The sequence below is a fragment of the Rosa rugosa genome, chromosome 7, assembly GCF_958449725.1.
Source record: "Rosa rugosa chromosome 7, drRosRugo1.1, whole genome shotgun sequence".
NCBI classification, from domain to species: domain Eukaryota; kingdom Viridiplantae; phylum Streptophyta; class Magnoliopsida; order Rosales; family Rosaceae; genus Rosa; species Rosa rugosa.
This window is the reverse complement of record NC_084826.1, coordinates 992,548-1,008,649: the sequence shown is the minus strand read 5'-3', so window position 1 is coordinate 1,008,649 and position 16,102 is coordinate 992,548. Positions and strand designations below refer to the sequence as shown.

General features: G+C 38.4%; 2 protein-coding genes across 2 annotated transcripts; both read right to left on the bottom strand.

The window, feature by feature from the left end:
* Positions 1-92: 92 nt before the first annotated feature.
* Positions 93-9,280, bottom strand: LOC133719833 (vacuolar protein sorting-associated protein 54, chloroplastic). The gene is made up of 19 exons (XM_062146018.1): positions 8,333-9,280; positions 7,532-7,594; positions 7,335-7,414; positions 6,910-7,027; positions 6,420-6,494; positions 5,860-6,016; positions 5,546-5,634; positions 4,490-4,746; positions 3,931-4,102; positions 3,736-3,819; positions 3,224-3,645; positions 2,877-3,030; positions 2,450-2,531; positions 2,091-2,170; positions 1,470-1,631; positions 1,310-1,377; positions 921-1,001; positions 590-839; positions 93-403 (listed from the first exon to the last, which is right to left on the bottom strand). Exons 1-18 carry the CDS (start codon positions 9,134-9,136, stop codon positions 704-706), a joined length of 3,084 nt encoding a protein of 1,027 aa, XP_062002002.1. The 5' UTR covers positions 9,137-9,280; the 3' UTR covers positions 93-403; positions 590-703.
* Positions 9,281-11,092: 1,812 nt separating this feature from the next.
* On the bottom strand, positions 11,093-16,004 carry LOC133721391 (uncharacterized). Its single transcript, XM_062147992.1, has 8 exons — positions 15,820-16,004; positions 14,692-14,992; positions 14,351-14,452; positions 13,790-14,200; positions 13,450-13,499; positions 13,068-13,372; positions 12,616-12,911; positions 11,093-12,530 (listed from the first exon to the last, which is right to left on the bottom strand). The coding sequence occupies exons 2-8, from the start codon at positions 14,938-14,940 to the stop codon at positions 11,244-11,246; spliced, it is 2,700 nt and encodes an 899-aa protein (XP_062003976.1). The 5' UTR covers positions 14,941-14,992; positions 15,820-16,004; the 3' UTR covers positions 11,093-11,243.
* Between the last annotated feature and the right edge of the window lie 98 nt (positions 16,005-16,102).

Genomic DNA, 16,102 nt, shown 5'->3' with positions numbered 1-16,102 from the left:
CAATTGGATCTGATGGAGAGTTCTTTAAGACGATTCGGTTTTGTTATCTCAAGGATCAGTAAGTTGAATAACAAAGCAAGGTACAGGAGATATTGAGCTCTTACTGACTACTATTCAGGAAAAGCATTTATGCATTAACTCGAGTATTGGTACAATTAGATGTGATTCAAGCGCCTCAACAGCGGGATACAGAATGAATGTGCTTTCACCGAATCAAAACTCTCAATTGGTTTCATCTTTAACCCATTACAATCGGGGGAACAAAACACTGAGCCAAGTAAAGTACAACTTGTAATTCAAGTGTCAGTGACTGGTACAAAAAAAAAATCTGGTCTCAAGAACCTTCTTGTCAAATATTTGGATCTCTTACAGGACTTTATACATCTCAGAAAAAATGCAAAACCTGGAAAAGCCAAAGAAAAAAAAGAAAAAAAAAAACGTCATCCAGTAAGCAAAGGAAAATGTAAAAGAATAGAATGGTTGTCATTATTCATTGTCCAACTTTTTCAAGGATGTGTTTGACAAGAAATTAATCATGCATAGTAGTACATAGAACATGACACTAGAAAGAGGGAGAATATGCCCTTACCTCAATCAAATTGTACAAGGGAAATGCACAGACCGAAATTGGCTTCTGACATCCTCAAAATTTGATTAGCCATCTCCAAAGAAGCAATTGATTTGCTACACTTTACAACAACACTTAACTAGCTTCTGACCCAAATCTCTGTACCAAGAATTCATCTAGTTGACCCCAGTTTGGCGTACCAGATTCACTCAGTTTATCAGAAGGCAAAGATCGAATGCATCCAAGAATGTGCTTAACATCACGACAGAGCCTGGTAGACAGTGAAAAGATTTGTTAAACTAAACAGGATAGTGAGTACACACGCAGCGGGATCAATTTGAATGGGTATTACCTGTCCTTGGCTTGTGGTGTGCTGATCTCTAAGCGTGAAAAAGCTTCTGAAATTTGTGAATGAAAAATTATAATCACTTGCCTGAAAAGTAGAAACGATATTGATCATTAGTTTGTAGGACTGAATTTCACAACCAGTTACATAAATAGACTCTTGGTCTAAATGAGTGCTCGGAAAGGAAAAAGGAACAAAAAATGCTACGGAAGGGCCACCCAAATTTGTTGTGTTCTCTTCAAGAGTTTATTTCCACATACTTTAGCTAGGATTAAGATCCCAAAGAGATGGACGTAAGTTCTGACTACAAGTTACAGGGTACAGAGGCAAAGAGAAAAGGTACTTCAAGTATCCCAAATTTCAACAATCAATTGCATGCTAAAGATGAGACTTACCTGAAAATTGCTTGAACATCGACCTCATGTAAAGTTCGAGTTAGAACACGTTGCAGGTATCCAACTTCCTGGCAATGAGTCGGGAAGGGATAACAACATGTAAGACAAAGACATTGCCGAAAACCAACACTTGTTAGAGGTGGGTCAGCATGGCATTTACCTTGGTAAGTGATCGAGCAAATTGACTGGGCTGTAGGTCAGCATCTTCTGGTCTATTCCAGCTCTCTACAATTTGAGGCAACCCACGTAGATGAACCAATAACCTTTCTCTCATGATCTGAACCAGCTTTGTATGTATTTCATCTCTATGAACCTTATAATCCTGTTTTCAATTGAAATCAAGTCATAAATGAACAAAAGAAATTGAATAAGAAGACCTGGAATAATTTTAGATATTAGAGGATATATTACAAACAGATATACTAGCACAACAATAAAGAAAAGGTAGAACGATAACTATGACTCTTGATCGTCTTCTTTCCCTTAGAAGAAACATAGATTAATTTTAGTTAAGAAAAAAAGAAGACAGTACAAACAGTACAAATTTTTTTTTTTTTCACTGATAGCTATTATCTTCAACTTCATCAAGCAAATTAGTGGTTTTTTCAATCAGAAACAGTAATTGATTCTTGCTTCTTACATGTGAACAGCAAATACAAGCATGTGAAAAGTTCATATGGTACAACAGTTCCCTATTTTGCTTCACAGGTATGAGTATAACAAACAAAAATAAACAATGTGGAACCAGGTTGACATTGTTACACGATGTAAGAGGACAAACCTGAGCTACTCGATCAATTTCAGATAGCAACATTGCCTTTCTTGTCTCAGGTACTTTCAGAAAAAGAATTTGCCTGAGTTCTTGAAGCAAAGAAAATAATTAAAGTCAGGATATTTAAACAAAAGCTCCATGGTCAAAGCAGAAATAAATGTAGATAAATACATATAGTACTACTGACGAGTAGACTATATATTATGTCTTTAATTAGAAATTACATATGGATTGAAGATATAACAGATACGGAGTCTATGGAGTACAAAGATTGTTTATTACAGAAATCAAAAACATCAAAGTGAATGCATGCATATGAGAACAGGCACCCAAGTCTTGGGGAATAACTGTAAGTTATAATCACCTACCAGGAATAATAGCATATGTAAAACTGATGACTTGACTTGCCAAGGCCAAGTGTTTAGAAGTGATCGACTTCAGACCAGATACCTGCAATACCACATACGATCTGGTTAGTACACAAATCAGAACTAACCAAAGGATCAAAAAGGTATGCACTATTCTACTACTTTAAAATATGAACAATGAAAATGATCAAGATGACTCATAAGGTCCTACAAAATCAATAGAGTTTTCTAATAGTTGAAAGGATTGCTGAGTTAGAGACCAAACATTACTTATAAAGTCAGAGAAACAGTTTAATTTTTGAATACATGTACATACAAGAACAGTAGATACTTAAGGAAATCTTCAATGAATTCAATTATCTATATGGCAGTTTCATAAAGTAAATTGTAAGCGCAATATCAACTGATTACTGAGGGAAAGTGTTACCTGCATGGCACCAGCACCAAGAACAAGCTGACATGTTCTTGTATTGAAAAATTTTAAAATTTCAACGATACGATGAACAACTTCTGAGGACAGTACTGGAAAAAAATTGTTCATATCAATATACTCTGACAACATCTTCATCAATATCAGGCCACTGGAGGGAAACAAAGATTGAAGGAACACGGAGTTAACAACTTATACAACAGAACAGAACTCCAAATACAGCACTAGTGTTACGAAAAAGATAGTATCGGCAGACATATAGCAGGGGGAATAACATAAGCACATTTAAGGGGAGAGAAGGAGAGGGAGAGGGAGCGCGAACAAAGTTAAACAAGGATACTTACCAGTTTACCATGTGAAAACCAACACCTTTGTACGATAAGATTTGGGAAGTTGATTTTCCCCTCTCCTTCATGTTGCTGTGGTTGTGCTGAGCCACAGAATTTGTAACATCAGCCTTATTCTTTTCAGCTCCATCAGCAGATGTAGACTTATCGTTTCCAGTCATATCCGTAGATAATTCAGTTGAATCAGTTCGCTTAATTTGCTTTTCTGTAATTGATGGTCCTATATCCACCACATCTGAACTATTGTTGCTTCTGACCACCTCATTGTAGCTTGTTTCCGTACTACCATGGCCAGCATCCAGGTTCTCGGCTACCAATGCTTCAGAACAAAATAATGAATTGACAATAACCTGAAATTCATCAGGAACATCTACTTCCACCCATGTTTCTTGGTCTAGAACTGCCTTAATCTTGGTCATCTACAAATACCGAAAAGCAAAGCAGTTAACTTAAAGTACCATACCAGGTGAAACTGATGTTATATACAAGTAAGCACAGTTAGAACTAACTCGTGATTCATGCTGAAAATCGAGGAAGGCTTTGGCCTGTGATTGTAGTGTTCCTCTGATGCTAAATCCCGGCCTTCCCCCTACCTGAATATGGTTGGCACAAATTGAGATGCTGTCTAATCATAAAGCTAAAAAACAAATATGGAAGAGGAAACAAAAAGTAACGAAAAAGGAATAAAATTAAAAAAGTAGTACCTTCTCTGTAGCAGTTATAAACTCTTGTGTGATATTATATATGCTCAAAAACTCCTGTAATCTCAACTTCGGATGAAGAAGAGCACGAACCCCAAGTAGCTTTGCCCATCTTCCCTGAGCAGCATCACATGCTGCAACAACGGCTTCTGTGTTTTCTCGTAACACATCAGCTCTGTTTAGAATCACATTGTTTCAGAATATTGTATAACTTTGGCAACATTTCAAAATTAGAACTATCAAAACCAAACCTTCAAATGGAACATATGACAGAATAAAACAGCCAATTCGGAATTGGAAAACACTTTTGAGGGACAAACAATTCAGAGATAGTATTCTGAAATCTAGACCCATCTTGAAACCACCATCCCTTAGGTGAGCACTATCATTAAACTTGAATAAGTTAAATAGACCATAAATCATATTTTCTACTTTTAGATTGACAAAGGAGATTTTCTTAAATAATATATACAAGGTTTTTAATCATGGGAACTTTCAGGAGTCCAAGTTAGAAACAAGACTAATGCCAAAGAACTAACATGATCAAGAGACCAGACTTCACCTAAAGTTCTTAGAGGTAGTAGAAGGACTTGTTGCATCATTTGCTTTTCCTTGGAATGAAAGGGCCTTTGCACCAACTCTAGGAGATGAATACGACACGAGCAAGCCACCTTGGCCATCACTTTCTTGAGCTGTTTCTGCAGCCTCGGCGCCAATTGCAAGTGCAGCAGCTACTGAATCAGCTGCATAGTGACCATCAAGGTTGCACATAATCCACTCAATAGCCTTCTTCACTTCAGCAGACCGTACTAGATGTGCCTGCATTCACTAAAATAAATCATATGACATCACACTCCAATAGCGATTCATGCTGGAAAAAAAAAAAAAGTAGGCACAAAATGTACCCAAAAGAGATTATATATGAGCAACCTGTAGATTTGATCGCAACCACCACAACAGATTGACTCTTAAATCCCCAATGAATCTAACTGCTTGACTCAAACTTTAAACTAAGTCCATGTTTTTAAAATGTAGACATAAAGGAAACCTGTATCATTTCTTTAGACATTTAACGATAAAATCTACAGGTCCCTAATAATAACACATAGGACAATGACAGACTTAAACACATAAATCGAACCAAGTGCTCCAGGATATAAATAAAAAGAAACTTTGAAGTGCTTCTACTTGTCAGTTTTATTTAAATTACAACAGGCGGTATCATGTGCTGTACATAAACAAAGCATCTGTGCAAGAAACATAATGAATTAAGGTATACATAGCAGAGATTCATATGGTAAAAAGTTTTTCGTTTATAGAGTAGCATTTACAAAACTAATTTTGAGAAGAGTAGGAATAGATTAAAAGTTAGTGATCGCTTGACAATTTGAACTCGATAAGAGGGTTGCATTTTTGAATAGTTTGTAGAACCCAAGCCAAATCAATTTTCAAGCTCAGCCTAACTTGTTCACAAAGGATAAAACTTGTTTGTATCCCTAATCATTGTCATTCATTATAAACAGGAAGTGTACTGGAAATTCAACAAAAAAAACTACAGCCAGTCCAAGCCAAAAAGAAACATAAAAAAAGTTAGGCAAGCATAGTCTAGTACACATACCCTTACAATCAGAAAAATAGCACTTAAAAGTTGAACAAAGCTTTCAGATGACAGGCTCCTTAACTTGCTTGCAAGTGACGCACCTATGCCTACATCACCAAGTGTTCAAAGGTTAAAGAAAAGTACATATTATAAAGCAAAGAAGAAAAAAATGTGCCTGTATCATGCAAGTTTTCAGTCTTTTGCATACAAGAACAAAATCTTATCACAAAGAAAACATAATGACTAATAATTATATCTTCAACCACTTAATTTGTATCAGCAAAGTTTTCAGTCATATGAGAAGAAAAGAAACAATATAACAGATTTCTCACCATCTGCATCTGCAACTCGCTCTCCAGGTGTAAAATCGGATTCCAGAGGTCGGGAAACAAGAATGGGAAGCAGCTCTGCAACTGCATTCTTAATAGCAGTCTTCATATCAGCCGTAAGTTGGTCACGATATAGCCTCAATACAGAAGGGAGCTTAGCCTGAAAGTGAAAAGGATACCATCAGACAAAAATAATAATAATAAATAAATTTAAAAAATATATATTAAAAAAATAATAATAATAAAAAATATAAAAAAACAACAGCATCACAATGCACATGCACAGTTGTAAAAGCATGTGAAACACCAACTGAGAGTTGAATCCGTACATAGGGGTGAAGATTATTCCATCATAACATTCTTGCAAGTCCCAACAAAGTTATCCATATTATATGCTGCATATAAATTACAATAACTATATAACACCTTTTTCCAATATCAGAACATAAACTTCTTTCACTCTCTTTTCTTTCTTCAACTCTCTGGTTTCCAAAACATGAATAATATTAATGAACAACAGCTGCAAATTATTACTCATACTTAAACGACCCATAATTACTCACTGTTCTAAGCAATCCAATGATGATAGGAAGAAGACGATCTTGATAATTGGAGGTTTCTTCATCGTCCAACTTAACCTGATAATAACAATGTAAAAGCAGTCAGTTCACTTCTAAGAATCCTCCACTGGCTAATGAAATTTGCATAAAAGAGAACGACTTCAAACTGAAGCAGCCACATAGCACTAACGCACTAACACATGCAGACCCTTAACAATGAAGTTTGGGAAGCCACTCTACGGCCTCGTTTGTTTCACGGATTAGAGGATTGGGGTTGGAAAAATATTTGGTGAGTGCATTGTTCTGAAACTGCAAAGATTAATCAACTCGATAATATGGTTTTGCCAATGCAACCCCTCCAGGAAGAGAATTCAATTCGTCATAAAGGAAAGAAAGACTGAGTTTTGAGACAAAGAGTTGAGTTTTGACTCTCATGCTAAACCAAAAATATACAGCTTTCAGACAGTGAATAAGCAAATGTAATTGAGCTTACTTCACCATCTTCCCCGTTCATGAGAATGGATGCCCTTGCTTTCGCTTTAGATATAATTATAGTGTCTGTATCTCCAGCATCATGTATTGAAGCACGCATAAATTCTGCAGAAAGAATGCTACAAGAATAAATTTAATAAGTTACTATAGACAAGTCTCATATCATTTATTTCCATCTCAAAGACAGAATGTTTATTTAGTAGAAAGCAAGCAATATTTTCATCAGACTGAATCGGCATTGCATGTTTATTGCAAATGTCAAATTGCAACACAACACAACACAATTAATTTCCCTTAAGAAGACAATCTTTTGTTGAGTTTAAATTTTCAGGAGAATGGAATTTAATGACTGCCAACCCTTGTCCAATCAATGCAAATGTCTCACTCATTCATTTCATAACTAATGCCACCATCAAGGGAAAGTACCTGTTTATGGATTCAATTGACGCTGCTACACGATCCCTGAGGTGATGAAAGCAATGTAGACCAGTAAGTTCATCCCCGTCCTATTACAAATATAGAAACATCAATAAGGAACATGAAACTGTAGTCCAGTAGACTGTTTCATTTCAAGTACATTAGTTAAGTGGTGGCAGCTAAAAGAAAGGGTAAATAAAAAATACCAGCAAATGCTGCAGGTCATCTGTGACATCCAAAGCTCCAGCACAATCTGCAGAGGCAACAAGCTGTATGACAAAAAAAAGTATATCAACTTATATCAAGAAAGTGGCTGCCTATAGTCGTACGTCATAACTGTACAACTTACTATGCAGCTCTTCAGGTATAATCAAAAACATTTCTTAATCATATTTTTCTAATTCTACCAAGAATTCAATACAAAAGGTTAGGGTATATTATCACAACACAAGATAGAGAATGGGATATAACTTTACGTACTTGTACAACACCAAGAGAAGAGAAGAAATGTCAGGAAAAAAAATAATCATAACACTAATAAACCTTACAGACTTCGTAGATTGAGTCTTGGTAAGATTTATTTGAAATATCATTGTTTCAATTGGCTGTTACTGGTATGTGCCAACGAGCAAGACGTCTTATACTAGGAGCTAATTTTGCATGAAGTGAATGACCAAGACGAAAGCTACAGAGATTGAACTATGAGGTTGCATGAAGTCTTATATACCTAAACATTACCAATTGCAAATTGCCATCTTATAGTGCCGCTGCCATCTAGAAATCTCTAGCATCAGGTTCTACCTGTTCTGGCCCTAAATTCGTAAAACAGCAACTACAACGCTAGAATTCTACACTACACAGCTAACAATTGTCATAAGCATACAAGAATCAATATGCATTACTAAACCGAAGAGATAAAGTTCTACACTACACAGCTAACAATTGTCATCAACATACAAGAATCGATATGCATTACTAAACCGAAGAGACAAAGTGCAATGGAATACCAGTTTGAGCGCCGAAAGAGCTTGATTGACATAGAGAATCAGCCTCAGCTTCTGTTGAAGAGCCAACAAATTACTCCTGGTAACATTGAGCTCCTGAATCTGCCTAGCAGAGTCGACCAAATCCACATCCAAGAGCAAAATGGTCTCCTTAAGCTCCCGAATCCGATTGCATCCCTCAACGATCTTCACATTCAAGTCCTGCAACTGGCCCTGAGCCTCGAAGAAGGAGTTTGATCGGAGCGAGATCTCCTTCACCAGGTGAAGCTCCACCACGTCCAAGTAATGCGAGAGCTTCTCCTGGAGGACGAGGTTCTCGGAGACGCCGGAGAAGGGGCAGGCGGAGCGGAAGGTGGCGCCGTCTTCCAATGCGAAGTCCTCTTTGAAATAGAGGGCGGGGACTTCGCGGAGACAAGCGACGAGAGCTTCGCCCTGGCCGCCGATGGAGTCGAAGTCGAGGCTCTCCTTCTTGACGTGGTTGAGGATGTCCTCGAAGCGGTTGTAGTGATCGGAGATGGAGGAGATGTAGGGGAGGAAGTCGGATCGGGTCAGGGAGTCGGATGCGGATTTGGGGAGGAGGGGGAGGAACTCGGGCGGGGCGACGGAGGCGGAGGAGGACCACCAGGCGGCCCAGGAGGAGGAGTCGGAGGCATTGGGGTTGTTGAGGATGGAGGCGAGGCTCTGGCTGGTGCTGGTGCTGGTGCTGGTGCTGGAATTCGGGTCGGATATGGAGTTGGATCGGGTGTGGGAGGACCTCACGGAGTCCATGGTCGTCGTCACCGTTCTCTTAGAACCATTGCTGCTCATGTAGTAGTATTAGGGGGGGAGAGAGCGAGTTGGGGTGAGTTGACTCGGAGCGAGTGGGATAAACCCTGGAGAGGGAAATGTGAAGGTGGATCTGGGAGAATCGGAGTGGTCGTAAATCTGTGGAGAGAGGAGGAGGAGAAGAAGAACGGGGGTCGAGAGTTAGTGATGATGCCCGAAATGCAACCGGGTTGACCCGGATAGGGAGGGCCTGGGTTCAATTGGAAGCCCAAAGCAGTTTCTTTTTTTTTGATGTGGCAAACCCAATTGGGAATTCTACTAGCTGGCCCAAGTCCACCGGTAGAATAGAATCTGCCTGTTATTCCTTTGATCTTCTCGACACATACCCTTGGAGGCTTGGAGTTTGATCCATCATGACCATTTTACATTGATATGTAAGATATTACAAAAGAGGCAACTATTTCGATAGGAATGTGAGTTACGGAAATCGAAAGGGATACAGAGGTCATATTTAGAGTCTGCATGAACGAACGAAGAAGAGCGTAAACCTTCTGGTTTTAAAGGTTAATTTCCACGCAGGATGAAGTTAGAAGTTTGGCTTAGATTTCTAATAAAGGAAGAACTTTCTCAATGATTTGATGTTTGTGATCTAGAACAATACGTAAAAGAAGTCCATATGTTCCCTAATTAGTGCATTGTGTATGTATATAACACGGAGAAAGTTAAAGGGCTTTGACTCAATGTGCAACTAAGAAATCAAGGATTCTCTTCATAATGTTGTTTGGCCTATTTTAATTTTCTTATTGAGAGGTCTTTATTAGTGTCTAATTGTCTCTTAAGTTTCAATTCTACTCTTTCCCTTAAGTAGTACTGCTAAAAGCTTTCGTTAATTCCTTCAAGAAACAAGCAAAAAAGGGACAGTGTTATTAGGTGGCTATCGCTATACCAATAAAAACAATATTAATTATAGAGGTTTCACGTCTCTATGCATATATATCATATTTCTTGATATATACTTACGAGATTTATTCAAACTTATAGCATAACACACACAATCACAATGTATTTCTTTACTTTTTTTTTTGAAAAATAAATAACATTCAAATAAACATTACCAGAAGTACTGGAAGAAGCTTATTCTTCCAAACAGTTCATCACTAAAGGTACATAAGAGTTTCTGTCATTTGTTCATCTTTTCTAGTCAAAAAGAAATTTATAAATTAAAACTGAATCCATCAGTAAGCTATGGGGCTTGATTTTAGGCTCTAAGTGAAAATCAAGCAATAGAGAGGTGGGAAAATATGGTTGTGGCCATGAGTACTTTGGTTGAAGAAATTGCAGAGAAGAACGAAGGAGGGAGAAAGAGGAGTAAAGGAGGCTTTTTTTTTCGGGGCCCAGTGAAATCAGGGGCCATAGGAGCAGGCCTTTTGGGCCTGTACCCAGGGCCGGCCCTGCTGTGCTGACACCAGAGACCCAAGTCGCGGCTATGTTTGTTTGCTTCATACTGGCGACCATTTGTTACAAGGTTGGTGGTGGATATGAGAGTGACTAGTGGCTCGTCGTATGGCTTTTTTCTTCGTGGTTCTGAACCTGGTTGGGTGCGCTTTCTCGACCTACAAGATCAGGGTGCCCACGACGAATTTGAACTAGAACTCCTACCGGATATTTGCGGTGTTTTTGTGCCTCAAGGTTGTCTCCGGTGAGGTTAGTCAATGCTCATTACTTTACTCGCCTCAGCTACCCTCATGAGGACTGAGGAGCTTCTGTGTCATTCTAAGGATGTGTTCTTGTTCTCTACAATGTAACGTCGTTTAATTTTCAGTCAATGCAAAATTGCAAGGTTGTTTGTTGCAGTGTCAGTTTGTGTGTTATGAGTTAGCTGTGCTGTGCCTTACAACAAGGACTAAAGTTGGAAATCAACGTGTCACAGCGTCTAAACAATCCAGACCAGTAGCGTCGATCATCAGTCTGTTTCCGAGTTTCTTCATAATAGGCGACTCAGACAACAAGAAGATCATACAAAGTTCAAATACATTCCTTGCATTATTATTTACAAATTATTCGACTTACAAGTTAAACAAGCGCACTACATTTCTACAACAAAAAACACCTTCAGACTAGCTACAACAACCTACGAACAATAACAAAATTAATCGGATATGGTCCCTTCAGAAGAAGCGTCACTGTCTAAAACAATCAAATCATCTTGTTTACCAGCGTCATGAGAAGAATCCCTTCTCGGTTTAGCCATTTCAGGTCTTAATCCTGAATTGCAATGAGGAGCACTACTTACTAATGGCTGTAGGTCATATTCTCTTGAACCACCAAATGTATACTGCATGTCCTTCCTTTCTGCACAACGTGATTCGGAGGGATCGAAATCAGGGCGGGTGACATTCAATGTATCAGAATGGGCAAACGCAAAAGATGAAGCGGTTGAAGGCAGAATTGATGCCCTGAGACTTGGAGGAGAAGCAACAGCAGATTCTTGGAGCCACTGGGGCATATTACCGTTCACTCCAATATTGCAAGTTGAGGGAAGTTCAGTTGACAACAGCTTGTTCCTTAGCATACTCCGACTTCTACTTGAACTACGAAATTCATCCTCATCATATTTGATCCTTCGACGAGATACCCTCTTCGGGTAACTAAGAGGCCTGTGGAGGTGTTCCTGGCCATCATTGCAAACATAAGTTGATCTGAATAGTGGCCTCCTCGAGACATTACCTCCTCTACAAGAATCTACAACACGAAGGGAGAGTCGGGTTTCATCTGCTGGGTTTTGTTGCCAGAATCCTGTTTGTGGACCCAAGAAGTTATTGTGGTAGAAAGAACTGCCTTGTGCTCTTGAGTACTTGACTTGTGGACCAAACATGCTACTCAAAAGTTTTGACTGTTCCTCTTTCCACCGCATAGCTAAGTCCCTTGCCACCCTCCATGATGCGAAGTGCAATCTCGGATCCGTTAACATAGCATTCCAATTGTCCCGTCCATATCTCCTCACACCTATCCATAGAAAATCCAACTCCTCTTCGGACCACATGGTATTATATGGCTGAGATATGTTATCGAAACTGCCCATTTCATTCAAAGCTCTTGCTTGGCTTGCAATGCTATCATGCATCATCTTGTATCTCAAAACTGATGATAAATGGCTTGACGAAGATTGGAGTGCTGCATCTTGGATAAATTCTCTGGTTCCAGTAAAGGAGTTGAAGAAAGGAAATGTATTGAGACAGGTGTTGGTTGCAGATCCTGCAGTTGAAGGTTTAGTTGGTAAGGATAGACCTAGATTCAGTGGAGATCCTTGATTCGGTTGATTATTGTTGCTTCCCAACTGGAGCATTTTTCTCTCCTCTGAGGCCATATAAGCAGTCATCTCAGGCTGGATTATCACTGGGTGGGAAATGTCGCTGGTTTTTTCTTCTGAAAATAACTGGAATCAATTCCAAAAGTGCAAAGAAATTAATCGACAGCCAACTTATCCCCAAAAGTCAAACAGCAAGACTTGAAAAACTTACCTGCAGACATTTGTTTTTTGAATCAAAGTTTGGAGTAACTTGATCATAATCTTTGCAGCTGGCACCAACTTCTAAAAACTCAAATGCATCTTTGCGTAACAGAGAAGCATGAGTTTCTATCCTCTCATTTTTGATGGCCACTATTTCTGAAGGAGGTGGTTCATGTAAGACAGTGGCAGGACTTCTGCTAGTAGACTCGAAGGAGTCCAGAGTTGCTTTTGGCGCAGCAAGAAGAGGTTGCTCTTGAGAACTCAAATTTAAGTCAACATTCAAGTCCATAGTACTACTGTTTGAATCTGTTATTATGAATTCAATTAGATAACTCATGTCATTCTAAAGAAAAAAAAAACAAAAACAAAAAAAATAGATATCTCATGAAGTATTGTTTAGTTGATGATAAGTGACTCAAAGAAGTTACTGGCTCAAATGCCTTGAAATTAATGAAGTCCTACCAGTGGTGATCACAGACAGGTTCAAATTAGGAAGGGATCTGCCCGAATGCAGGGTTGCTGCTGCTTTATGATCATCATCACTTGACAAAACTTGAGGTTCCTCTTTTACCAACGGAGAATTTATTCCTGGTTGCGTACACAACGGTACAGTTTCAGAAGAGGAGTCGTTCATACCACAACTTAATGAGGTTCCTAAATGATCCACGGACTCTTTTTTGACATCCATCAAAGTTTGAGCACTTTGGTCAGGAACTTTTCCTGCTTGCTGTAAAGCTTCATTCATTGTCTTCTCTTCACGCATCAAACTGTCCGAAGTTTAAAGTAAGTAACTGACAGATAACAAACCAATAATTTTTAAGTTCTTAAAGTTAATGTGACATACATTTTAGACCCAGGAGCTGGTCCAGCATAAGAATATGTAATATCAATAACCTGTCACAAAGCAATGAGACCAGTGATCAGAAAATATATAGACAGACATAAAGCATCAGGTTACTATGTTACCGTGTATATGGCAATTTGAATCATATACACATAGTTATTATTAGGAATTATGTATATGTAAATAAATTTTTTATTACCGTGTCCAATGCTATTTACCATTTCCCATACAAGTGCTGTGCAGTTTCTTATGTCAGCTGTGTGTGTGTATACTTCCTACTTCCTCGGTCACATACTTTATATTATCCAAATTGACAAAATATATACTACATATTGATTACCTCTTTGCAGGGGTTTAAATCTGCTCCACGATCTAGTGAGAAGCTTTCAAGGGAAGTTGCTTCACACGAAGTGGTTTTGGCACATGCAGAATTTTTTGATTCTGTTATCACTGAACAGTTATTTTTCACATTCAGTGATTTGCTTTGTATGTGAGACCCATCCATATCTTTTTTTCTTTTATATCTCCGGTGGAAAGTAAGTAATGGAGTTTTCCACTTGGTTTGTACAGACAGATCATCACATGAGTTCTCTAACTTAACTTCAGCAAACAAATCAGTCTCTTCTAAGTTTGATGAATTCAACCTTAACGAACTATCATCAAAGCTAACTGCCCCCTTTCCCACATTACCATCATCACCCAATGAAGCAGCAATACACCCACAGCTAAGCAATGTTCCATGACCAGGATGCTAAGAGAGAATAGGGAAAGGGAGAGAACAGTACATCATGTCATTAGACATTCACAAAATGAATTTCTTTACTTCACTCAAAGCAAAAAATAATAATAATAATAATAAAATTTGGTTTTCCTTGTTGCATAAAGTAGAATACTAGAATACCTTGAGGGACTTATCTAGGCATTCAAGATGATAAGACCGAAGACATTTATCACAGTGCATCAGGTTACCACCGACACAGCATACAACACATAGACGGCATACCTGCAAGAAAAAGAGAAATGAGATAGAACAAGCAAAATATGTTCATGAAGATAAACTAAGCTTTAGTCGTGAGTCCACATCTCAATAGTTTAACTAAGCTTCAGCAAGCTTATACCACTAGCCATTCCTGTACATATTTGTCATAGCTAGAATGTAATATGCATAGACAAAGATGATTGACATACGGCATGTATCCTAATGAAGAAGCTAAATAGGTTCAAAAAAATTTATAATCTCACTGTAGTCTTCGTTTCATATTCTTCTGATGCATTCTCATCAATCAAATGCACTTGCATGTCTGGCCTAGATAAATAAGTATCCTCATTAGCGTCAGAAGGTGAATTATGACACCCATCTTCCTGTAGAAGATCATTTCTTGAGTGCCGCTTTCGCTTGTATGTTAAAAGCACTTTGCTGCCTGACATTTTCGCTTCCAAAATAAACCTTGTTGCAATTCCAAATCTAGAACAGCTGCACTTTCTCCACATTAAACATCTAGTTGTTCCACTCTGTTCACTCACATTTTCAAGACAGTAAACCCTGCAAAAAAATAATGAAGATCATCCATAAATATTGAGCTACAAGTAGCAATGCAGTGATAAATCAAAGAAACAAATAGATTCCCCTACTATGAAATGGCGGTCACTATTATGAGGAACGAAGCAGAGATAGTCCCGCTACTATTTTCTACCTCAACGAAACAGACCGAACAAGGTTCAAAGTTCCAAAATTCCATCGAGAAATTTAAAAATCCTGCTTCTATTGATTCTCTCTCTCTCTCTCTCTCTCTCTTTCTCTCTCTCTCTGTTCTTGATGTATAGTTCTTCACGTACATGATATTCATTCAATGCACAATATTATGTACACCATTATAAACGAGAAATGAGAATTTTCTGGAGAGGCATTGTTTCAAGCGAGTACTGAAGATTTCCAACACATTTAGGTAAAACCCCACGGGATAGATTCAATTACATACTCCCCGGGCATCTAACAGAAAGGAAATATAAGAACATATTTCTACCCAGTAGTATTTCAAAAAACGATAACTCATATGTCAAGAATTACCCAGGTACAACGATACTCATCACACCTAAACTTCGTATACACATTTCTTACATGGGTTCACTAAACAAGTACACAGAATCTCAACAGAATATGAATCATTACACACATTTCTTACATGGGTTTTCTAATCAAGCACCCAAATCCTCCACAGAGTTCAAATTCCAGTCTTTCATGACACCCAAAACCCACAATTAACCTCACGTTGCAAGACACACACACACCCAAAACCAAAAAGTATCCAAATTTCAAAAAAAAAAAAAAAAGAGACGTAAGCTTGAAAGAGAGAGAAAAAGATATCAAACCGGAGCTAAACGACGTCGTCGGCCGGCGAGAACCCTCCTCCTTAATAATTTAAGTTTCCTGTTTTGGGTTGAAACTTGAAAGACAGGAGTGAATGCATTTATATCACTTGTTGAGTTTTGCAAGTGAGTGACTCACTCACTCTCATCGAAACGTATCTGTCTCTCTGCGTTTTCCTTTTTTCTTGTTTCAAAACAATCTGATAAAGCCGCACTCTCTCTCCCACAAGTGGGTAAGCCCACGCGTCCCGATGAAGCCCCCACACAAGTGTTGACCAACCACGTG

Bases quoted from the DNA above. Each gene is read 5' to 3' on its own strand.
- LOC133719833 (XM_062146018.1), bottom strand. From the start codon at position 9,136: ATGAGCAGCAATGGTTCTAAGAGAACGGTGACGACGACCATGGACTCC. The intron at 1,378-1,469 runs GTAAATGCCATG...ACTCATTGCCAG, and splicing joins TTGCTCGATCACTTACCAAG to GAAGTTGGATACCTGCAACG. The intron at 840-920 runs GTAATACCCATT...ACTGTCTACCAG, and splicing joins ACACCACAAGCCAAGGACAG to GCTCTGTCGTGATGTTAAGC.
- LOC133721391 (XM_062147992.1), bottom strand. From the start codon at position 14,940: ATGTGGAGAAAGTGCAGCTGTTCTAGATTTGGAATTGCAACAAGGTTT. The intron at 13,373-13,449 runs GTATGTCACATT...AACTTCGGACAG, and splicing joins CCAGCTCCTGGGTCTAAAAT to TTTGATGCGTGAAGAGAAGA. The intron at 12,531-12,615 runs GTAAGTTTTTCA...AATTGATTCCAG, and splicing joins CAAAAAACAAATGTCTGCAG to TTATTTTCAGAAGAAAAAAC.